Below are 23,329 nucleotides of genomic sequence, written 5' to 3' on the forward strand. Positions count from 1 at the left end.
GATTTTTCTTCAACTCAGGAACATATCTAACATCGGTGAGAGTTCTCACCACACCATCGTGCATTCTGATCCGAATTGTACCTTTTTTAATAACGTTACAAGTAACATTGTTACCCAGTTGGACAACTCCACCTGCAACTAAATCATATGTAGAAAACAAGTCCCTGTTAGGACACATATGATATGAACAACCAGAATCTAAAATCCACTTATTGTCTAATCTGAAACTAGTTTCAGTTGCTAAAAATATAGTTCCCTCAATCTGATCAGTTGATACACTTGCTTCAGCGGTGTCAGTATTTTTGTATTCATTTTTTCTTTCTTTATGATTTTCTTTATTTTTCAGTTTATAGCATTCAGAGATAATGCGACCTTTCTTATGACAATAGCGACACTCTAAATTATTGTATCTGGATATGGAGTGGGATTTTTCCCTAACAAACAAGCCAACTTCCGCTTGAGTTCCACTAGCTTCCCCAGTAATATCAATATCTATCTGTTCTTTTAATTTTAAGATAGATTTAATATCCTTATAAGAGATATTATTCTTTGCATAAAGCATAGTATCTCTTATATGCTTAAAAGATGGGGGTAGAGAACAAAGCATTAACACGGCTTGATCCTCATCTTTAATTTCAGCATCTATATTACTCAAATCCATAAGATTGGAATCAAAGGTGTCAAGATGAGAGAGAATAGAGGTACCTTCACTCATACTAATTGTATAAAGCTTCTGCTTCAGGTAAAGTCTATTTTCCATCGTCCTCTTCATATATAAGGTTTTCAATTTTTTCCACATGCCTTTGGTTGTGGTTTCTACAGAAACTTCACGTAAAACCTCATTTGAGAGATTTAAAATGATACATGCTTTTGCCCTTTTGTTTATGACGACAAACTTTTTATCCGTCATTTTATCCGGCTTCTTCTCCTTTCCTTACAACGCCAAGTCTAAGCCATCCTGAATTAAGATAACTTCCATCTTTAATTGGCACATTCCGAAGTTTGCACTTCGGTCAAATTTCTCAACATAGGTCTTTGTTAGAGTCATTTTGGCTATTGAAACTAACCCGGTTAGATCCGGCTCTGATACCAATTTGTTAGGATCGTGAACTCGGGTAGTGCGAAATTTAGCCAAACAATGTTATAATGACAATAACAAATATAATGCAAGTTGATAATAACTGCAATTAAAGTATATAAATAAGACACCAATTTAACGTGGTTCGGTCAAAGTGACCTACGTCCACAAGCGGAGATGAGCAATTTCACTATAACAATAAGAGTACAAAAGAGAGTACAAAATTAGAGTAAACACTCTAATTAATCCCAAATACTCTAAGAGAATAACCTCACAAGATCACTCCAAAGAAAGGGTTCACACAAGTGTTTCTCAACACTAACTCTCATACAAAATACTCTTAATAAAGGATGAAAGGAAGAAACAAGAAATGAAGACTCAAGTCTTGTTGGTGTATTTAAAATGAACTAATGGCCTTCCTTTTTATAGGCAAAACATTCTTGGCCTCTTAGGTGTAAAAGAAGAGATACAACTTGTGCAAATGATGTCCAGCACATAATGCAATATTTTTGGGTCTCAAAGAATATTGCCAACAAAATCTACACTTTGCAAAGATACTTATGCTTATGTGAGATGGACTCTATTAGCCAAAATATTGGCCATAATTACAAATCTCTACCTTGACCTAATTTTGGCTGATATAGTAAGTTTGTTCCACCTTCTCCGCAAAAGCCCCAATGGGCATATGTCAAAATTTAATGCCATCAAAATCAGACCAGTTGTATGATACCGAATCTGTAGTAGGGTCTATAACAGTGGATCCCAATAAAGTATACAACGAACCAGATCTATGTACTTTCATGATCACAAGAGCACCTTGAATTGTTTTTAGAACTCCACCTTCACCAGTGAATTTGCACCTAAGGGATTCTAAAGTGCCCAAAGAGATGAGATTTTCTTCAACTCGGGAACATATCTAGCATCGGTGAGAGTTCTCACCACACCATCGTGCATTTGGATCTGAATTGTACCTTTGCCAATAATGTTACAAGTAACATTGTTACCCAGTTGGACAACTCCACCTGCAACTAAATCATATGTAGAAAATAAGTTTTTGCTAGGACACATATGATATGAACAACCGGAATCTAAAATCCACTCATTGTCTAATCTGAAATTAGTTTCAGTTGCTAAAAATATAGTTCCCTCAATCTCATCAGTTGCTACAGTTGCTTCGGCGATGTAAGTATTTTTGTCCTCATTTTTTCTTTCTTTATGCTTTTCTTTATTTTTCAGTTTATAGCATTCAGAGATAATGTGACCTTTCTTATGACAATAGCGACACTCTAAATTATTGTATCTGGATATGGAGTCGGATTTGCCACTAACAAACAAGCCAACTTCCGCTTGAGCTCCACTAGTTTTCCTAGTAATATCACTATATATCTGTTCTTTTAATTTTAAAATAGATTTAATATCCTTATAAGAGATATTATTGTCACGACCCAAAACCTAGCCCATCGTGACGACGCCTATATCAATACTAGGCAAGCCGACAATCTCAATAAACCACATATCTTTTAAATACGAAAACATAATGATTAATTTCAGCGGAAGAAAATCTCACACGTACAAATATAAATACTCTCAAAACCCAGTGTCACTAAGTACATGAGCATCTAATATAAATACAAGTTTAAAAATTATGATCTATAATAGTCTGAGACCAAATACAGTATACAAGGAGATAGAGAAGGAGAGACAAGGTCTGCGAAACACGGAAGCTACCTCAAAATCTTTTGAAAATCAACTGCGCGAAAGGATCAACACCCGCTATGTCCAGGAATACATGGATCTGCACACGAAGTGCAGGGTGTAGTATGAGTACAACCAACTCAGCAAGTAACAATAATAAATAAGGAACTGAAGATAGAAACGAGTTACACAGTTATGGTTCATTTCCAGTAATTCCAGCAAAGAATAGACATGCTATCAAATCTGGCAGTTTAATGTCAAATCAATTTTTATACAGTTCCTGTTCATGTAATCCGTAGATAAAAATCTTTCAGAGATTTCACAACAATGACAGATAGAAACTAAGTGCAACAACAAATGGAAATCAAGTACAACCTTTAAGGACAATAATCACTCATTGGGCTCCCAGCCCTCATCACTCACTGGGCTCCCAGCCCTCATCACTCACTCTCAATGGGTACCCGCGCTCACTGGGGGTGTACAGACTCCGGAGGGGCTCCTACAGCCCAAGCGCTATAATCTACACGGACAACTCATGTACCATAATATAAATATCTGTATCCGCACGGCCAACTCACATGCTGCACGGCCAACTCAGGTGCTATAGTATAATATAACGATCCGCACGGCCAACTCACGTGATACACGACCAACTCATATGCTATAGTATAATATAAGGATCTGCACGGCCAACTCACGTGCTGCACGGACAACTCATGTGCTATGATATAAATATCTCACAATCAGGCCCTCGGCCTCTCTCAGTCATAAATCTCCCCAGTCTCTCGGGCTCTCATTAATCATGAAATCAGCCCAAACAACAATGATATGATGTATCAATAATAATAACATAGACTGAGATAAAATATGCAAGTAAAAATTGAGACTGAGTACATATAGCATTTAGCAGGCAATTCAACAAGTACGTGACCTCTGTGGGTCCCAACAGTACTATCACATAGTCTAAGCATGATTTCTAACATGATTTACAGTCAAATCTTATCAACACATAGAGAGAATATAGCTAGCAACAAATTATTCAACTTTACAGTTTTTCCAGGACGGACCAAGTCACAATCCTCTCGGTACACGCCCACACGCCCGTTATCTAGCATGTGCGTCACCTCCAAAATAATCACATGATACCAAAATCCGGGGTTTAATACCCTTAGGACCATATTAAAAACGGTTACTTACCTCAGAGCGTGCAATTCTTTACTCTGCTATGCCTTTGCCTTACAAATCGGCCTCCGAATACCTCGAATCTAGTCACAAATAATTCATTTCAGTCAATAAAATTTATTGGAATTAATTCCATAAGAAAATGCTAATTTTCCATAAAAATCTGAATTTTAGCTCAAATATCGCTCGTGGGGCCCATATCTCGGAACTCGACAAAAGTTATAAAATCCGAAAGCCCATTCAACCACGAGTCTACCCATACCAATTTTATCAAATTCTTACCTCAACTCGACCCTCAAATCTACAAATCTTATTTCCAAATTTTTAAGTTTCAATCTCCGATTTACACCTCAAAATCATGTAATCTAGTCGGATTATTCGATAATAATTCAATATTATGGAGTAGAAATGATCACAAGGGACTTACCTCAAGTTTTTCTTGAAAATATATCAAAAATCGCCTCTCCTCAAGCTCCAATTTGTAAAAAATGGCGAATGGTACGAAGTCCTTATTTTTATAATTCTGCCTAGACAACCTCGGTTCTGCCTCGATCTTGGCCTTCTATCGAGGTCCTCGATCCTAGGCCTTGATCCTGGCTTCGACCCTGCCTTCGACCATGGCCCTCGACCCTGGGCTCGATCATGGCTTCGATCGTGGCCCTCGACCCTGGGCTCGATACTGGCAGGTTCTGGGCTCGATTCTGAGAGATTTCTAAGCTCGAATCTGACAAAAGAAATTTCCAACATAAGGAAATTGCAGCAGCTGATGTAGTTCAAATCTTTGATCCGTTAACCATCCGAAATTTACCCTAGGCCCTCGGGACCTTAACCAAATATACCAACAAATCCTAAAACATCATACGAACTTAGTCGAATCCTCAAATCACCTAAAAAAATGCTAAAACCATGAATTACGCCCCAATTCAAGCCTATTGAACTTTGAAATATCTAGTTTCTACAAATAACGTCGAAACCTATCAAATCACGTCCGATTGACCTCAGATTTTGCACACAAGTCATAAATGACATAACATACCTATTAAACTTTAAGAATCGGATTTGACCCCGCTATCAAAAAGTCAACCCTTTGGTCAAACTTTCCAAGAATTCAACTTTCGGCATTTCAAGTCTAATTCCTCTATGGACCTCCAAAAATTCTTCCGGACACGCTCCTAAGTCCAAAGTCACCATACGGAGCTATTGGAATTATCAGAATTCGAATCCAAGGTCGTTTACATATAGGTCCATATCCGGTCCACTTTTCTAACTTAAATTTTCAATTATGAGACTAAGTGTCTCATTTCATTCCGAATTACTTCCGGACTCGAACCAACTAACCCGATAAGTCATAAATCAATTACAAGACATAAATTGAGCAGTAAATGGGAGAACGGGGTTATAATATTCAAAATGACCAGCCGGGTCATTGCATTCTCCCCCTTTTAAACAAACGTTCGTCCTCGAACTGGTTTAGAATAATACCTGGAGTCTCAAATAAGTGTGGATATTTGTTTTGCATCTCCTGCTCAATCTCCCAAGTAGCTTCTCTGACTGGCTGGCCCCTCCACTGCACCTTCACTTATGCTATGTTCTTTGACCTCAGCTTTCGAACCTACCGGTCTAAAATAGCCACCAGCTCCACATCATAAGTCAAATTACCGTCCAGCTGTACTGTACTGAATTCCATAATGTGAGACGGATCCCCGACATACTTTCGGAGCATGGATACATGGAATACTAGATGAACACCTGATAGACTAGGTGGCAAAGAAGGTTCATAAGCCACCTCCCCAATTTTCTCAAGTATCTCAAAAGGCCCAATATACCGAAGGCTCAACTTGCCCCTTTTCCCGAACCTTAACACACCCTTCATGGGTGAAATCTTGAGCAGATTCTTCTCCCCAACCATGTGAACAACATCACGAACCTTCCTATCGGCATAACTCTTCTGTCTAGACTGTGCCGTGCGAAGCCGTTCCTGAATTATTTTGAACTTCTCTAAAGCATCCTGAACCAAGTCAGTACCCAATAGTCTAACCTCACCAGGCTCAAACCAACCCACCGGAGACCGACACTGTCTCCCATATAAAGCTTCATACGAAGACATCTGAATGCTTAACCGATAGCTATTATTGTAAGCAAACTCTGCGAGTGGCAGAAATTTATCCCAAGAACCCCCAAAATCAATGACACAAGCGCGTAGCATATCCTCCAATATCTGAATAGTGCGCTCGGACTGTCCGTCCGTCTGAGGGTGAAATGTTGTACTCAACTGAACCTGTGTGCCCAATTCTCGTTACACTGCCCTCCAAAACTGTGAGGTAAACTACGTTCATCGATCTGAAATAATGGACACCGGCACACCGTGTAGGCGAACAATCTCGCGAATATAAATCCCATCCAACCGCTCTGAAGAATAATTAGTACCGACTGGAATAAAATGCGCAAATTTGGTCAACCGATCTACTATCACCCAAACAGCATCAAACTTTCTCAAAGTCCATGGGAGTCCAACTACGAAGTCCATGGTAATACGCTCCCACTTCCACTCCGAAATTTCAAGTCTCTGTAGCAATTCGCCCGCTCTCAGATGCTCATACTTTACCTGTTGACAATTTAAACACCGAGATACAAACCCAACTATATCTTTCTTCATCCGCCTTCACCAATAGTGTTGTCTCAAATCCTTATACATCTTCGCGGCGCCTGGATGAATAGAGTAGCGCAAACTGTGAGCTTCCTGAAGAATCAGCTCACGCAAACCATCTACATTAGGTACACATAGCCTACCCTGCATCCGTAATACACCGTCATCTCCAATAGTGATTTCCTTGGTATCACCGTGCTGAACCATGTCCTTAAGGACAAGCAGATGTGGATCATCATGCTGGCGCTCTCTGATGCGATCATATAAAGAAGACCGAGAAACCACACAGGCCAAAACTCGATTCGGCTCGGAAACATCCAATCTAACAAACTGATTAGCCAAAGCCTGAACCTCCAAGGCTAAAGGCCTCTCTGCTACCCGTAAGTATGCTAAGCTGCCCAAACTCTCTGCCTTACGACTCAAGGCATCGGCCACCACATTGGCCTTTCCGGGATGATGGAGAATAGTGATATCATAATCCTTAATCAACTCTAACCACCTTCGCTGCCGCAAATTAAGATCCTTCTGTTTAAACAAATATTGTAGACTCCGATGATCTGTATATACCTCATACTGGACACCGTACAAGTAATGCCGCTAGATTTTTAAGGCATGAACAATAGCTGCTAACTCAAGGTCATGGACTGAATAATTATTCTCATGTACCTTTAACTGTCTAGACGCATAGGCAATCACCCTACCGTCTTGCATAAGTACTGCGCCGAGACCAATCCGCGACGCGTTACAATACACAGTATAAGACTCTGAACCTGTAGGCAATACCAATACTGGAGCTGTAGTCAAAGCTGTCTTGAGCTTTTGAAAGCTCTCTTCACATTCATCCGACCACCTGAACGGAGCACCTTTTTGGGTCAATTTAGTCATAGGCGATGCAATAGACGAGAATCCCTCCACGAAGTGACGATAATAACCAGCCAAGCCGAGAAAACACTAAATCTCAGTAACTGAGGATGGTCTGGCCAATTCTAAACTGCTTCTATTTTCTTTGGATCCACCTTAATTCCTTCACTGGACACTATATGTCCCAAGAATGCCACCGAACTAAGCCAGAACTCACACTTAGAGAATTTAGCATAAAGTCTCTCATATCTCAGCCTCTGTAATACAATACCCAAGTGTTGTGCATGCTCCTTCTAGCTACATGAGTACACCAAAATATCATCAATAAATACCACGACAAATAAATCAAGATATGGCTGAAATACACTATTCATCAAATGCATAAATACTGCTGAGGCATTTGTTAGCCCCAAAAGACATCATAAGAAATTCATAGTGGGCATAACGAGTCTTGAATGCCGTCTTTAGAATATCCGAATCCCGAATTTTCAACTGGTGATACCCAGACCTCAAATCAATTTTGGAGAACACCCTCACTCCCTGAAGCTGGTCAAGTAATTCATCAATACGCGGCAATGGATATTTATTCTTGATTGTAACTTTGTTCAACTGCCTATAATCAATGCACATTCGTATAGTACCATCTTTCTTTTTCACAAACAGAATCGGTGCACCCCAAAGTGACACACTAGGCCTAATAAACCCCTTTTCAAGAAGTTCTTGAAGTTGCACTTTCAATTTTTTTAACTCAGCTGGTGCCATACGATACAGAGGAATAGAAATGGGCTGAGTGACCTGAACCAAGTCAATACCAAAATCAATATCCCTATCGGGTGGCATACCCGGCAGGTCTGCAGTAAATACATCTGAAAAGTCTCGCACGACCGGTACTGAATCAATAATAGGAGCATCTGCATCAACATCTCTCACAAAGGCCAAATATGACAAGCATCCCTTTCTAAACATACGTTGGGCCTTCAAATAAGAAATTACCCTGCTAGGAACAAGATCTAGAGAACCCCTCCATTCAACCTTTGGCAACCCGACATCGTCAACGTCACGATTTTTGCGTGACATTCCAGAATAGCATGACATGGAGACAACCAATCCATATACAGGATTATATCAAAATAAACCATACCGAGTAATAAGAGATCAACGCTAGTCTCCAGTTCCTCAATAGTTACCACACATAACCGATACACACGATCCACAGTAATAATATCGCCCACCGGTGTAGATACACAAACAGGTGAAACTAAGGACTGACATGGCATATCTAGATAATGAGAAAAATATGATGATATATATGAATAAGTGGAACCAAGGTCAAATAATATAGAAGCCTCACTATGGCACACTGAAACAATACCTGTGATCACTACGTCTGAGGCAACATCTGGCTTGGCAGGAAAAGCATAGAATCGATCATGCCCGCCTCCTGATCGGCCTCCCCCTCTTGGGTGACCCCTAGCTGCCTGACCCATACCCCAGGATGGCAGGGTGTGTGGTGTAATTGATGGTGTTGGTGCTGTCGGTCGAGAACTCTGATGTGAAACCCCACTCAACAGCCTAGGACACTCTCTCTTGAAATGACCAAATTCTCCGCACTCGAAACAACCCCTCCTTTGACGGAACTGCTGCTCCTGATAACCCGAGGAATGACCTGTAGAAGCCTGTGTGGACGAGGTATGATAAGAACTCTGCGCTGGTAGTGCACTGAATGAAGACTGGCCTGAGTGAGCATTGTAAGAACCATGGCTAGATGATGTACCATGATGAGCTGGACGACCCGTCTGAGCGTGTCTGTAAGAATGACCCCTACCACGATGAAACTGATCCCCTAAAGGAACACCGTTGTAATCACCCGGACCACGAGGCCTCTTAGCCTCTCTCTCTCTCTCTCTCCACTTTCCTGGCTACGAACCATCTCTATCTGCCGAGCAATGTCCACCACCTTATCAAAAGTAGCACCAGATACTCTCTCCCTAGTCATAAGTAATCACAGCTGATATGTGAGGCCATCAATAAATCTCCTAATCCTCTCCCTATCAGTGGGAACCAACCAGACTGCGTGACGAGCCAACTCAGAAAATCTCATCTCGTACCGCGTCACGGACATATCACCCTGGCGAAGCTGCTCAAACTATCTGTATAGCTCTTCTCTGTGGGACTGAGGTACGAACTACTCCAAAAAGACCACGGAGAACTGATTCCAAGTAAGGGGTGCTGCGCCAATAGGCCTACGCCTCTCGTAAGTCTCCCACCATCTGAGTGCAGCCCCAGAAAACTGAAAAGTAGTGAATGAGAACCCACTGGTCACCAGAATACCTGCTGTCCGAAGCATCCGTTGGCACCTATCTAGAAAATCTTGAGCATCCTCTGACTCAGTACCGCTAAATGGTGGAGGCCGAAGCCTCTCAAATCTATCAAGTCTCCTCTGCTTATCGTCTGCCATAACAAGAACTACCGGGGCCTGAGTAGTTGCAACTGGCTGGGCTGGTAGCGCTCCCGGTATCTGAAGTCCCTGTACTACCTAGTCTGGAGTATGGGTAATAGGGGTATGAGTACCTCTCCCATCCTGAGAAGTGGCAGGTGCGGCCTAATACGAAACCACCGGAGCAAGACCAGTGCAGGCTGCCAATATCTGGGCCAAAGTCTCCTGAATGCCTGCAATCTCAATGGGCATAACTGGTGCCTGAGTTGATCCTGTCGGCTCAACTATATCTAGAATCTGCTCCTGAGCTGGAATAACTGGTGGTACTACAGGTGATGTTCCAACTGTGGTACGAGCTACACCTCAACCTCGACCTCGACCTCGGCCCTGGCCTCTACCACGGCCCCGACCTCTCGCGGCCCTAACTGGTGGCACTAGTGGCTGACCGTCCGATGCGATAGTACGTGTCCTCACCATCTGTGAGAGAATAGAATAGCAGAAATTTAGTTTCCAGAATCAACAAATTCGCACGACAAAATACAAAGAAAATGAAATTTTCCTAAGGGTTCCGCAACTTCTCAAAGATAAGTACAGACGTCTCCGTACTGATCCACAAGACTCTACTAAACCTGCTCATGACTCGTGAGACCTACGTAACCTAGGGTCTGATACCAACTTGTCACGACCCAACACCTAGCCCATCATGACGGCGCCTATCTCAATACTAGGCAAGCCGACAATCTCAATAAACCACATATCTTTTAAATACGAAAACATAATGATTAATTTCAGCGGAAGAAAATCTCACATGTACAAATATAAATACTCCCAAAACTCGGTGTCACTGAGTACATGAGCATCTAATATGAATAAAAATCTGGAAAATATGATCTATAATAGTCTGAGACCAAATACAGTAAACAAGGAGATAGATAAGGAGAGATAAGGTCTGCGGAACACGTCAGCTGCCTCAAAATTTCCTGAAAATTAACTGCGCAAAAGGATCAACACCTGCTATGTCCGGGAACACCTGGATCTGCACACGAAGTGCAGGATGTAGTATGAGTACAACCAACTCAAGAAGTAACAATAATAAATAAGGAACTGAAGATAGAAACGAGTTACACGGTTATGGTTCATTTCTAGTAATTCCAGCAAAGAATAGACATGCTATCAAATCTGGCGGTTTAATGTCAAATCAATTTTTATACAATTCCTGTTCATGTAATCCGTAGAAAAAAATCTTTCAGAGATTTCACAGCAATGACAGATAGCAACTAAGTACAACAACAAATGGAAATCAAGTACAACCTCTGAGGACAACAATCACTCACTGGGCTCCCAGCCCTCATCACTCACTCTCAATGGGTACCCGCGCTCACTAGGGGTGTACAGACTCCGGAGGGGCTCCTACAGCCCAAGCGTTATAATCTGCACGGACAACTCACGTGCCATAGTATAAATATCTGGATCTGCACGGCCAACTCACATGTTGCACGGCCAGCTCACGTGCTATAGTATAATATAAGGATCCGCACGGCCAACTCACGTGCTGCACGGCCAACTCACGTGCTATAGTATAATATAAGGATATGCACGGCCAACTCACGTTCTATGACATCAATATATCCCAATCAGGCCGTCGGCCTCTCTCAGTGATAAATGTCTCCAGTCTCTCGGGCTCTCATTAATTATGAAATCAGCCCAAACAACAATGATATGATGTATCAATTATAATAACAGAGACTGAGATAAAATGTGCAAGTAAAACCTGAGACTGAGTACATATAGCATTTAGCAGGCAATTCTACAAGTACGCGACCTCTGTGGGTCCCAACAGTACTATCACATAGCCTAATCATGATTTCTAACATGATTTACAGTCAAATCTTATCAACACATAGAGAGCATATAGCTAACAACAAATTATTCAACTTTACAGTTTTACCAGGACGAACCAAATCACAATCCCCTCGGTGCACACTCACACGCCCGTCGCCTAGCATGTGCGTCACCTCCAAATAATCACATGATACTAAAATTCGGGGTTTAATACCCTCAGGACCAGATTTAAAATTGTTACTTACCTCAGAGCATGAAATTCTTTACTCTACTATGTCTTTGCCTCGCAAATCGGCCTCCGAATGTCTCGAATTTAGTCACAAATAATTCGTTTCAGTCAATAAAATTTATTGGAATTAATTCCATAAGAAAATACTAATTTTCCATAAAAATCTGAATTTTAGCTCAAAAATCGCCCGTGGGGCCCACGTCTCAGAACTTGACAAAAGTTATAAAATCCAAAAGCCCATTCAACCACGAGTCTACCCATACCAATTTTACCAAATTCTGACCTCAACTCGACCCTCAAATCTACAAATCCTATTTCCAAACTTCTAAGTTCCAATCTCCGATTTACACCTCAAATTCATGTAATCTAGTCGGATTATTCGATGATAATTTAATATTATGGAGTAGAAATGAATATAAGGGACTTACCTCAAGTTTTCCTTGAAAATATATCAAAAATCGCCTCTCTTCAAGCTCCAATTTGTCAAAAATGGCGAATGAGACGAAGTCCCTATTTTTATAATTCTGCCCAGACAATCTCGGTTCTGCTTCGATCTTGGCCTTCGATCGAGGTCCTCGATCCTGGGCCTCGATCATGGTTTCGACCCTGCCTTCGACCGTGACCCTCGACCCTAGGCTCGATCATGGCTTCGATCGTGGCCCTCGACCCTGGGCTCGATTTGGACTCGATTCTGGCAGGTTCTGGACTCGATTCTGAGAGATTTCTGGGCTCGAATCTGGCAAAAGAAATTTCCAACAGAAGGAAATTGCAGCAGCTGCTGTAGTTCAATATTTTGATCTGTTAACCATCCAAAATTCACCCGAGGCCCTCGGGACCTCAACCAAATATACCAACAGGTCCTAAAATATCATATGAACTTAGTCGAATCCTCAAATCACCTCAAACAACCCTAAAACCATGAATTACGCCCCAATTCAAGCCTATTGAACTTTGAAATTTCAAGTTTCTACAAATAATGCCGAAACCTATCAAATCACGTCCGATTGACCTCAAATTTTGCACACAAGTCATAAATGACATAATATACCTATTAAAATTTTCAGAATCGGATTTCGACCTCGCTATTAAAAAGTCAACCCCTCGGTCAAACTTTCCAAGAATTCAACTTTCGGCATTGCAAGTCTAATTCCTCTATGGACCTCCAAAAATTCTTCCCGACACGCTCCTAAGTCCAAAATTACCATATGGAGCTATTGGAATTATCAGAATTCGAATCCGAAGTCGTTTACACATAGGTCCATATCTGGTTCACTTTTCTAAGTTAAATTTTCAATTATGAGACTAAGTGTCTCATTTCATTCTGAATTCCTTCCGGACCCGAACCAACTAACCCAATAAGTCATAAATCAATTACAAGAAATAAATTGAGCAGTAAATATAGGAACGAGGTTATAATATTCAAAACGACCGGCCGGGTCGTTACAATTATCCTTTGCATAGAGCATAATATCTCTTATATGCTTAAAAGATGGGGGTAGAGAACAAAGCATTAACACGGCTTGATCCTCATCTTTAATTTCAGCATCTATATTACTCAAATCCATAAGAATGGAATCAAAGATGTCAAGATGAGAGAGAATAGAGGTACCTTCACTCATACGAATTGTATAAAGCTTCTGCTTCAGGTAAAGTCTATTTTCCATCGTCCTCTTCATATATAAGGTTTTGAATTTTTTCCACATGCCTTTGGTTGTGGTTTCTACAGAAACTTCACGTAAAACCTCATTTGAGAGATTTAAAATGATACATGCTTTTGCCCTTTTGTTTATGATGGCAAACTCCCCATCCGCCATTTTATCCGGCTTCTTCTCCTTTCCTTACAATGCCAAGTCTAAGCCATCCTGAATTAAGATAACTTTCATCTTTAATTGGCACATTCCGAAGTTTGTACTTCGGTCAAATTTCTCAACATAAGTCTTTGTTAGAGTCATTTTGGCTATTGAAACTAACCCAGTTAGATCCGGCTCTGATACCAATTTGTTAGGATCAGGAACTTGAGTAGTGCAGGAATTTAGCCAAACAATGTTATAATGACAATAACAAATACGATGCAAGTTGATAATAATGGAAATTAAAGTATATAAATAAGACACTAATTTAACGTGGTTCGGTCAAAGCGATCTACGTCCACGAGCGGAGAGGAGCAATTTCACTATAACAATAAGAGTACAAAAGAGAGTACAAAATTAGAGTAAACACTCTAATTAATCCCAAATACCCTAAGAGAATAACCTCACAAGATCACTCCAAAGAAAGGGTTCACACAAGTGCTTCCCAACACTAACTCTCATACAAAACACTTTTAATAAAGGAGGAAAGGAAGAAACAAGAAATGAAGACTCATGTCTTGTTGTTGTGTTTAAAATGAACTAATGGCCTTCCCTTTTATAGGCAAAAAAGTCTTGGCCTCTTAGGTGTAAAAGAAGAGATACAACTTGTGCAAATGATGACCACCACACAATGCAATATTTTTAGGTCCCAAAGAATATTACCAACAAAGTCTACACCTTACAAATATGCTTATGCTTATGTGAGATGGACTCCATTAGCCAAAATATTAGCCATAATTATAAATCTCCACCTTGACCTAATTTTGGCTGATATAGTAAGTTTGTTCCACCTTCTCCGCAAAATCCCTAATGGGCATATGTTAAAATTTAATGCCATCAAAATCAGACAAGTTGTCTGATACCGAAACTGTAGTAGGGCTTATAACATTGGAGTCCAAAAGAGTATACAACGAATCAGATCTGTGTGCTTTCATGATCACAAGAGCACCTCGAAAACTTTTTAGAACTCCATCTTCACCAGTGAATTTGCACCCAAGGGATTCTAAAGGGCCCAAAAAGATGAGATTTTTCTTCAACTCAGGAACATATCTAACATCGGTGAGAGTTCTCACCACACCATCGTGCATTCTGATCCGAATTATATTTTTTTTAATAACGTTACAAGTAACATTGTTACCCAGTTGGACAACTCCACCTGCAACTAAATCATATGTAGAAAACAAGTCCCTGTTAGGACACATATGATATGAACAACCAGAATCTAAAATCCACTTATTGTCTAATCTGAAACTAGTTTCAGTTGCTAAAAATATAGTTCCCTCAATCTGATCAGTTGCTACACTTGCTTCAGCGGTGTCAGTATTTTTGTATTCATTTTTTCTTTCTTTATGATTTTCTTTATTTTTCAGTTTATAGCATTCAGAGATAATGCGACCTTTCTTATGACAATAGCGACACTCTAAATTATTGTATCTGGATATGGAGTCGGATTTTCCCCTAACAAACAAGCCAACTTCCGCTTGAGTTCCACTAGCTTCCCTAGTAATATCAATATCTATCTGTTCTTTTAATTTTAAGATAGATTTAATATCCTTATAAGAGATATTATTCTTTGCATAAAGCATAGTATCTCTTATATGCTTAAAAGATGGGGGTAGAGAACAAAGCGTTAACACGGCTTGATCCTCATCTTTAATTTCAGCATCTATATTACTCAAATCCATAAGAATGGAATCAAAGGTGTCAAGATGAGAGAGAATAGAGGTACCTTCACTCATACTAATTGTATAAAGCTTCTGCTTCAGGTAAAGTCTATTTTCCATCGTCCTCTTCATATATAAGGTTTTCAATTTTTCCCACATGCCTTTGGTTGTGGTTTCTACAGAAACTTCACGTAAAACCTCATTTGAGAGATTTAAAATGATACATGCTTTTGCCCTTTTGTTTATGACGACAAACTTTTTATCCGTCATTTTATCCGGCTTCTTCTCCTTTTCTTACAACGCCAAGTCTAAGACATCCTGAATTAAGATAACTTCCATCTTTAATTGGCACATTCCGAAGTTTGCACTTCGGTCAAATTTCTCAACATAGGTCTTTGTTAGAGTCATTTTGGCTATTGAAACTAACCCGGTTAGATCCGGCTCTGATACCAATTTGTTAGGATCGTGAACTCGGGTAGTGCGAAATTTAGCCAAATAATGTTATAATGACAATAACAAATATAATGCAAGTTGATAATAACTGCAATTAAAGTATATAAATAAGACACCAATTTAACGTGGTTCGGTCAAAGTGACCTACGTCCACAAGCGGAGAGGAGCAATTTTACTATAACAATAAGAGTACAAAAGAGAGTACAAAATTAGAGTAAACACTCTAATTAATCCCAAATACTCTAAGAGAATAACCTCACAAGATCACTCCAAAGAAAGGGTTCACACAAGTGCTTCCCAATACTAACTCTCATACAAAACACTTTTAATAAAGGAGGAAAGGAAGAAACAAGAAATGAAGACCCATGTCTTGTTGGTGTGTTTAAAATGAACTAATGGCATTCTCTTTTATAGGCAAAAAAGTCTTGGCATCTTAGGTGTAAAAGAATGAGATACAACTTGTGCAAATGATGTCCACCACACAATGCAATATTTTTGGGTCCCAAAGAATATTGCCAACAACCAAAAATATTGCCAACAAAGTCTACACTTTACAAAGATGATTATGCTTATGTGAAATGAATTCCATTAGCCAAAATATTGGCCTGAGATATTTGACTAAGATGTAATTTGTTTACCCTTTTCTGAGATAAACTCTCATAAAGTCAAAAAGGTAAAATAAGTTCACAAAATAAACTTGAATTTATATTGCAAGATTCCATTAAATCTTATTCTTCCAATAATTCATGATTTTAGTTCGTTCTTTTCAGTTCTTTTTTCAATTAGAATGCTCGCGGAAACACTAAAAGTATTTTTTTTCCAAATACTTAACCTTAGTGACACGTTTGAATTTAACTCTTTCTTCTGCTAGTATAGTTATCAAAACAGTCTAGCAATGAAGTAATCTGGTACAACATTAAATTCACTGGATTCTATAATTTATTGATCAAGTAACATTTTTCACGTAAAAATATGAAGATATCCTAACATTTTAACTTAGCAGTCTTTTGGAAAACCCAAAAGGAACCATAGGAAAATGATGTGGCCAACTCAACAGAACTAGTTCTATTCAGAAGTTCAAACTTCATGCGCATAGTAACATGAGTTATTATAGGAAAAATACTTTAAAACCCCCCTAAATTTGATACGCATTATTAGTTACATTCTTGAATTATCTATGGTCTTAATTACCCCATATACTTAGTTATTAGATAGATGTTATCCCCTTGGACGATCTCATCCCAGGAAAGTAGCATGGACTCGTCCGCCACGTGGATTTTTCTGTCTATGTGGCATTCTTTTGAAAAATAAAATATATTTTTACCTTTTTAAGTATGTTTCTTTTTTAGATAAATTTTTTTCGAATAAAATTTATAATAAAACTTGGCTACAACAACATTATTTGAGCTAATATTTTTTATTTGGCTAAAAATAATAATGTTTTAGTTATTCTTTTTTGTATTTGACATGAAAATAAAGATTTATACAATTAAAATAAATAGTCAAGACATCTAAAAAGTTATAAAAAATACATAGTTTGAAATTTATTATTTTGGCTATAATTTTTTATATAGCTCTAAATTATGGTACTCTAAAAATCATTTTTTTTTTTTTTTTTTTTTTACAGATTTTACCTGAAAAGGTAAAAATACACCATTGAAATAAATAGTCATTGCATCAAAAGAAGAAACAAAAGGAGCGTACAATTGCAAGTTTATTTTTTTGGCTATACTTTTTTTATTTGGTAAAAAATAATGGAGCTATGGCCAATTTTGTTTTTATTGGTTTGACTCGAAAATAAAAATACACAATTAAAATAAATAGACATTATATATTTAAAAAAAAACAAGAAATATATACAACTGGTACTCCATTATTTTTGCTATAAAAAAATTTATTTGTTTAAAATGATGGAGTTCCTACCAAACGTTTTACAAATTCGGCCAAAACAAAAAAAGAAATATGCAGTTGGAACAAATAGACATTATATCTTAGAAGAAATTAAAAATAATAAAAGTTAGAGTAAAGTCCACAGTGTATGTTAAGATGAAGCAAGAAGAAATACATAGTTGTAACAAATAAATCATTATATATGACAATTAAAAGTTAAAAAATAACCTATTTGGAAGCTGATTTTTCTTCACGCACGCGCTCTTTGCTACATCAGCGTCCAAGGGGGTAATGGCTCTCAAAAGGCCAAGTTGAGGAGGTAATTAAGACCACGAATAGTTTAGGGCTATAACAAATAATCCGTGCCAAGTTTGGGGGGGGGGGGGGGGTTAGGTATTCTGCCGTTATTATATGATGAGTATTTTCAATTCCTGATCACAAGGACTCAATTTACCATAACTAACAGATATAATAACTGAGGCCAAAATTACTATACTCATCAATAAATAAATAAAAACATCCATCTCAAACTATAGTCAATGAGAAATCTGAAAAAAAAATAGATTAACCTTGTTTGCCTAAGGAATGTTAAGAGTTACCAGAGTTTCGTTCGGAGCTTATTTACTAAATCTCTGTAAACAGTTGCTGGAGTTACATTTGAAGCTTATTTATCTAGATGATTGTCCATACCATTACTGGAGTATTATTTGGAGCTAGAATGTCTAGATTATCTCCCAATCTGAGTCACAAAAGACTTCTGACAATTCAAGCTTCTCATTTGGAGAAGATTTTGGCTTGCTCTCTGCATTTGATTGCTCTGATTCTACACTGAGATCCTCATAAATGGCTGTGTCCTTGTTTCTCTGATTTCCAGGCTTTACCTCTAGCTTTGTCATGTTTTTCTGAAAGCAAAACATATGTCAGACTCAAAAAAAAAATCAAAAGAAAGCCACTATACATCCAATGTTTCATATTCAATGAGCCCCAATTACATCCTCAACCTTGATCTCCAACCAGAAAAATGAATAAATGGCTATGCATACAAACAAATAAGACAAAAAGAAAGTGACAGGAAGAAACCCAAACAGATTAGTGGAAAATGAAAAGTGGAATTTCAGGCAAAAAGATAAACTCGGAGGAAAGAAGGAGGCAAGACCTTGTGAGAGATATGAGCTCCATAGAATTCTGAGCACGAAGACAAATCATACTTATACACCAGAACACAGTTTCCATCAAACTCCACTTCAGGACCTGAGTCGACGCTTGGTTCGTTTACATGATGATCCACAGACTCTCCTGCATTGTCTATCCATTAGAAAAATAAACCATAAGGGAAATAACAAAATATCAATAATTTTCTCAATCTTACAAATTCATTTTAGGCATGTGAAACCAGGAATGCTAATTATTAGACAGATTAAGCTCAATGAAAAAAGTACTCAAGTAAAACACATGCAACAATAAAGAGGAGAGTCAAAAAATTAGCAGGGATTGCAGCTAGGTCTAAGAGGAGAGACAAACATCAACGAGGACTGCCTTAAAAGAAGTTTTAGGTGGGGGAATTCTTTCAAAATATGAAGAAAGTCTTCTACTCTAGGCCAGTGTTAACTGTTAAGTTGTCTGCTTAAAGCCCTGTTAAATAGATCCCCTTTTACCTCCTACCTTTCCTCCTTAAACTAGGTTATTGGCTCAAATGAAAAATCAATATTCAACACAAACAACAAAAAGAAGTCGAAAGCAAAAAGCAAGAGGAAGTTCAACTGGATGCACTGGAGACAACTTGAATGCTGACTCTTTCATTGACTCCAAATGAGTCAATCGAATAGCAGAGCTAAGACAAAAAAAAGCATACCACTTGATATAGCTGGAAGTGCTGCACAAGAGTTTATTTCGTCAAAATCGGGAAAAGCAGACTCTTGTGATTCAGTAGAGTAAAGTGAACAAGTTAAAGATGGGACATTTGAAATGTTAGCTTCAAGATCCGTGACATCTATGGTTTTCCCCACTTGCATAGAAGGGTCAGATTTTTGGCATTCGACTGATGCAATTGTCGAAGATTTGGCAGAACCTTCAACTCCGTTAACACCCTCGTAAGGTAGTGATGTCATGTTTAGAGTTCCCTCAGTAAAAGCCTTTTCGGAAGTATCCTCAACAGACATCTTCATCACCATATCTGCTTGTGGCTGAAGTGAAGAATCAATATGCACTCCTTCAGCAGTTTCCGCAGGGAACACGATGGAGGACGAGTTTGAATGGGAAAGTTCCTTCTTATTATCCTCTTCCACGATGATGTTTGACAGCTCAGAAGCTAGAAGCTGTTTCTTTATATTTTTTTCTAAAGATAAATTACTGGTCTCGTCTTCCTTGGCTTCTGACAAAGATGCAGGGAATATTTCTTGAATAAACTCTGAACAAAATTGTTTCAGATTTGCACCAGCTATCTGCAATTGGCTTTCGACATAATCTAGTTGTTCCTGCCAACACACAATTAATCAACTAATTAAAGCATATCAAGGAACATCAAAAGCAGGCAGAAAATCTAATTTCACTTTCCAGAACTCAGAAACATGATAACATCAATTAATGACAGCTGCAGTCTACCCTATTCCATGTATATGTTATTATCACAGGAAGAGAAGACCTATAAGAAAACCAAAGAGCTGATAATTTGTATGAAATATATTTGTGCATATACGTTCACGAGAGCACCAATTGTAATGTCCTACAACATGAAGCGCTCTGGGATTCAAATTTGATAACAAGCAAAGGAAAAAAAATAAAAACAAACAAGAAGGAAAGCTAAAACAATTAACAGATGGCACTTGAGATATATCGTAAGCCGACTAATGATACCTGAGATCTGGCGTCAACTTCAGAACACAGATTTTCCAACTTAGCCCCAACCTTTTCAATCCAGGCTATGCCTTTACTTGTGAAGTCCATTACGAACATAAATAGTTTAACTCTTAGAATAGCTGGTACACGAACACAATTCCTGCTCAAAGATGCCAAAAAGAACTCTAATCTTCAACAACAAGCATGAATAATTGTGATATAACGGATGCAAAATAAGACAACTCTTTGTATAATTGAACCACATTGAGAACATGCTAAGCAATTTTCATATGAATTAGAAGTGCATATGTGGATGAATAAAGTGCTTGGTGTGTTTCCACTCCCCAAGGCACAAACCAGTTAATAGAGAAACAGAAAGTTAGCAATGTGGTGTTGGATTACATTTCAGTTTCAATTTTCTGTCACTAACACGTAGTTGCATTTGACAAAAAGGATGCATCTCTTAGTTCCTCAAAACAAAAGAAGAACTGAAAGATGAGAATCATCTGATATTGGAAAATAAATTCAAGATAAGCGAATGCAAACAAAGGATACAGAGTATAATTTTAAACAGCTGACACCATTATTAAGGTGAATTTATGTGTACTGTGTTTGACAAATGTCCAACAAATATCATAAGTGATCCAACAAAAAAGAATGTTTTTTCCTTCTTCAAACGTTCACTCCTTAGATATATAGCAGGACGTGAGTCTAATTCAGTATGACGTGAGTCTTCTTCTCCATTTATCCAGACTCCCTTGAATGTTTTTCTGCTTTTGAGCCTTTTTCTTTTTGTTGGTATTTACTCTTTGTTGAATGCACTTTCTTATACATAAAAGTTTATTTTTTAATTAATGTGATCACTGTTTTTGTTACCACAAGGCAATGTGTGGCATCAAAGTTAGATTTTCCATAAACTAGTGTAATAATCTACAATCACATATGGAAAGCATTTGATTAAAAGAACACATATCAATTTCTTGAAAAACATGTGCATTGAGACTAATCAAAACATCCCTGGGAACCCTAATAAACAGAATTACACTATGAAGATTGAATTAGTCCCCACAGAACAACAAGTTTCGAGCAAAATACCTAAAAATCTTATGTAACATTCCGAAGTATGATTAAAGCTTGCAAAAGGCCAATGGAACTTTAACCCAATTCAATAAACACAGAAGAACTTAAACTCCCAAAACAAAACACCAAGTACAGATAAAACTGGAACAACAGGATTCTCAATGTTGATCACGAATTAGTGGAAAGAAACAAAACACATCTTAGGCTCTTACCAAGTTTTCTTTTTTCACTTCATGCAACTAATGAAAGCCCAAAAAAATTCTATTTTAACCCAATACATCAAAACCAAACAAATTGTTTCTGACTTTCCCAAATTAGCAATCAATTTAGCAAGAACGAAACAGTCTACAAATACTTAAGAGTCATAATAATTCTCATAAAACAATGATAAAAGTATCAACATTCAGTTAAAGGGCAGATGATTAACAACAAAAACAAATTGATCATCATTCTTGAATTAACGTTCATAACTTACAAGTTGGAGACAGGATGCAAAAGTTTATAGAGAAAACCCAAATCACCTTAAGGACAAAAGGTTCACATAAAAGGGTGGATACATAATGAGAGAAGAAAGGAAGTAAGAAACTGAAGCAAATTGGGAGAGAAAAGAAGAGGAAGTAGTTCAGTAGCCTAATAGGAGTAGGAAGTCATGCAGTAGAAATCTAGTAGGTGCAGGACTATTATGTTTCCATGCTCCTAGTTTGTGTACGAAAAGTACGAGGTGACAGGGCCCACCGTCTATGGGTCCTACCATTTCAATTTTTACTCACAAATAGTGTTAACTTTAAAAACAAAAAAACAAAAAGAGGCTACTATTTCTTCTTTTGAAACTGAAAATTCGTAAGGGTTTTGAGTTTTCAAATATCTTTTGGAAACAAATTATTTTCTTTTGTAGGAGTATTAATTTTGAGATTTGGTTAGGCTCAATGAAATTAATCAGGGGAGGATCTACCTTATGAGGTAGGGTACCACGGCATCCGTTCGCTTCGCTAAAATTCCTACTACGTACATAATATCTCTGTGAAGAAACGTATATATGAATAGAGTGACACCCAGAAGTCGCAAAGTGGAAGCGGATGTCATTGGTTCAGCCTTCCCTTTGAAGGCTTTCTTTGGCCTCATGAATGCAAGTTCGATTCCCTATTTGGAGCAGGGGCCTCACCTCTTTTCCTTCTTTTTCGGTTCTTTCCCTCCTTATCTTCCTTTTATTACTTGCTAAGTCTCTCTTCTTCATTTTTTTTAACTTTCAGTCCTCATTTTGTTTCTATCATTATATCTTACTTTATGAACAATTATTTTCTATAGGTAATTTGAATTGATTTTAATTAGCATATAATTTTTTTTTTTAATGAAACGATATTAATTTATATATTAGAATATAATTTGAGCAATATCTTCTATTGGGTTTTGAAAAAAATTAAATGGCTTGATTGATAGTCGTTTTGAGTCAAATATCATAGGTTGAATGTTGAAGGTTTTTCTTTGAAAATAATTGTCATATAACTCAACAATTAAGATAGAAAAATAAACAAAGAACAATACAAGTAAATAAATCTAGTCAAACAAAGAATATATAGTATTGTTAA

General features: G+C 38.1%; 1 protein-coding gene across 4 annotated transcripts; it reads right to left on the reverse strand.

Annotated features, from left to right (window-relative positions):
* Window positions 1-18,300: 18,300 nt before the first annotated feature.
* On the reverse strand, window positions 18,301-22,396 carry LOC104107395 (uncharacterized). 4 transcript variants are annotated; one of them, XM_070195496.1, is made up of 5 exons: window positions 22,219-22,396; window positions 20,682-20,823; window positions 19,681-20,302; window positions 18,985-19,124; window positions 18,301-18,730 (listed from the first exon to the last, which is right to left on the reverse strand). In XM_070195496.1, the coding sequence occupies exons 2-5, from the start codon at window positions 20,778-20,780 to the stop codon at window positions 18,551-18,553; spliced, it is 1,041 nt and encodes a 346-aa protein (XP_070051597.1). In that variant the 5' UTR covers window positions 20,781-20,823; window positions 22,219-22,396; the 3' UTR covers window positions 18,301-18,550. The 4 variants fall into 4 exon arrangements, with proteins under 4 accessions (XP_070051597.1, XP_009614483.1, XP_009614484.1 ...); XM_009616188.3 differs by having other exon boundaries at window positions 18,985-19,133; window positions 22,265-22,377; XM_009616189.3 differs by having other exon boundaries at window positions 22,265-22,373.
* Between the last annotated feature and the right edge of the window lie 933 nt (window positions 22,397-23,329).

Source organism: Nicotiana tomentosiformis, chromosome 2 (genome assembly GCF_000390325.3).
Source record: "Nicotiana tomentosiformis chromosome 2, ASM39032v3, whole genome shotgun sequence".
NCBI classification, from domain to species: domain Eukaryota; kingdom Viridiplantae; phylum Streptophyta; class Magnoliopsida; order Solanales; family Solanaceae; genus Nicotiana; species Nicotiana tomentosiformis.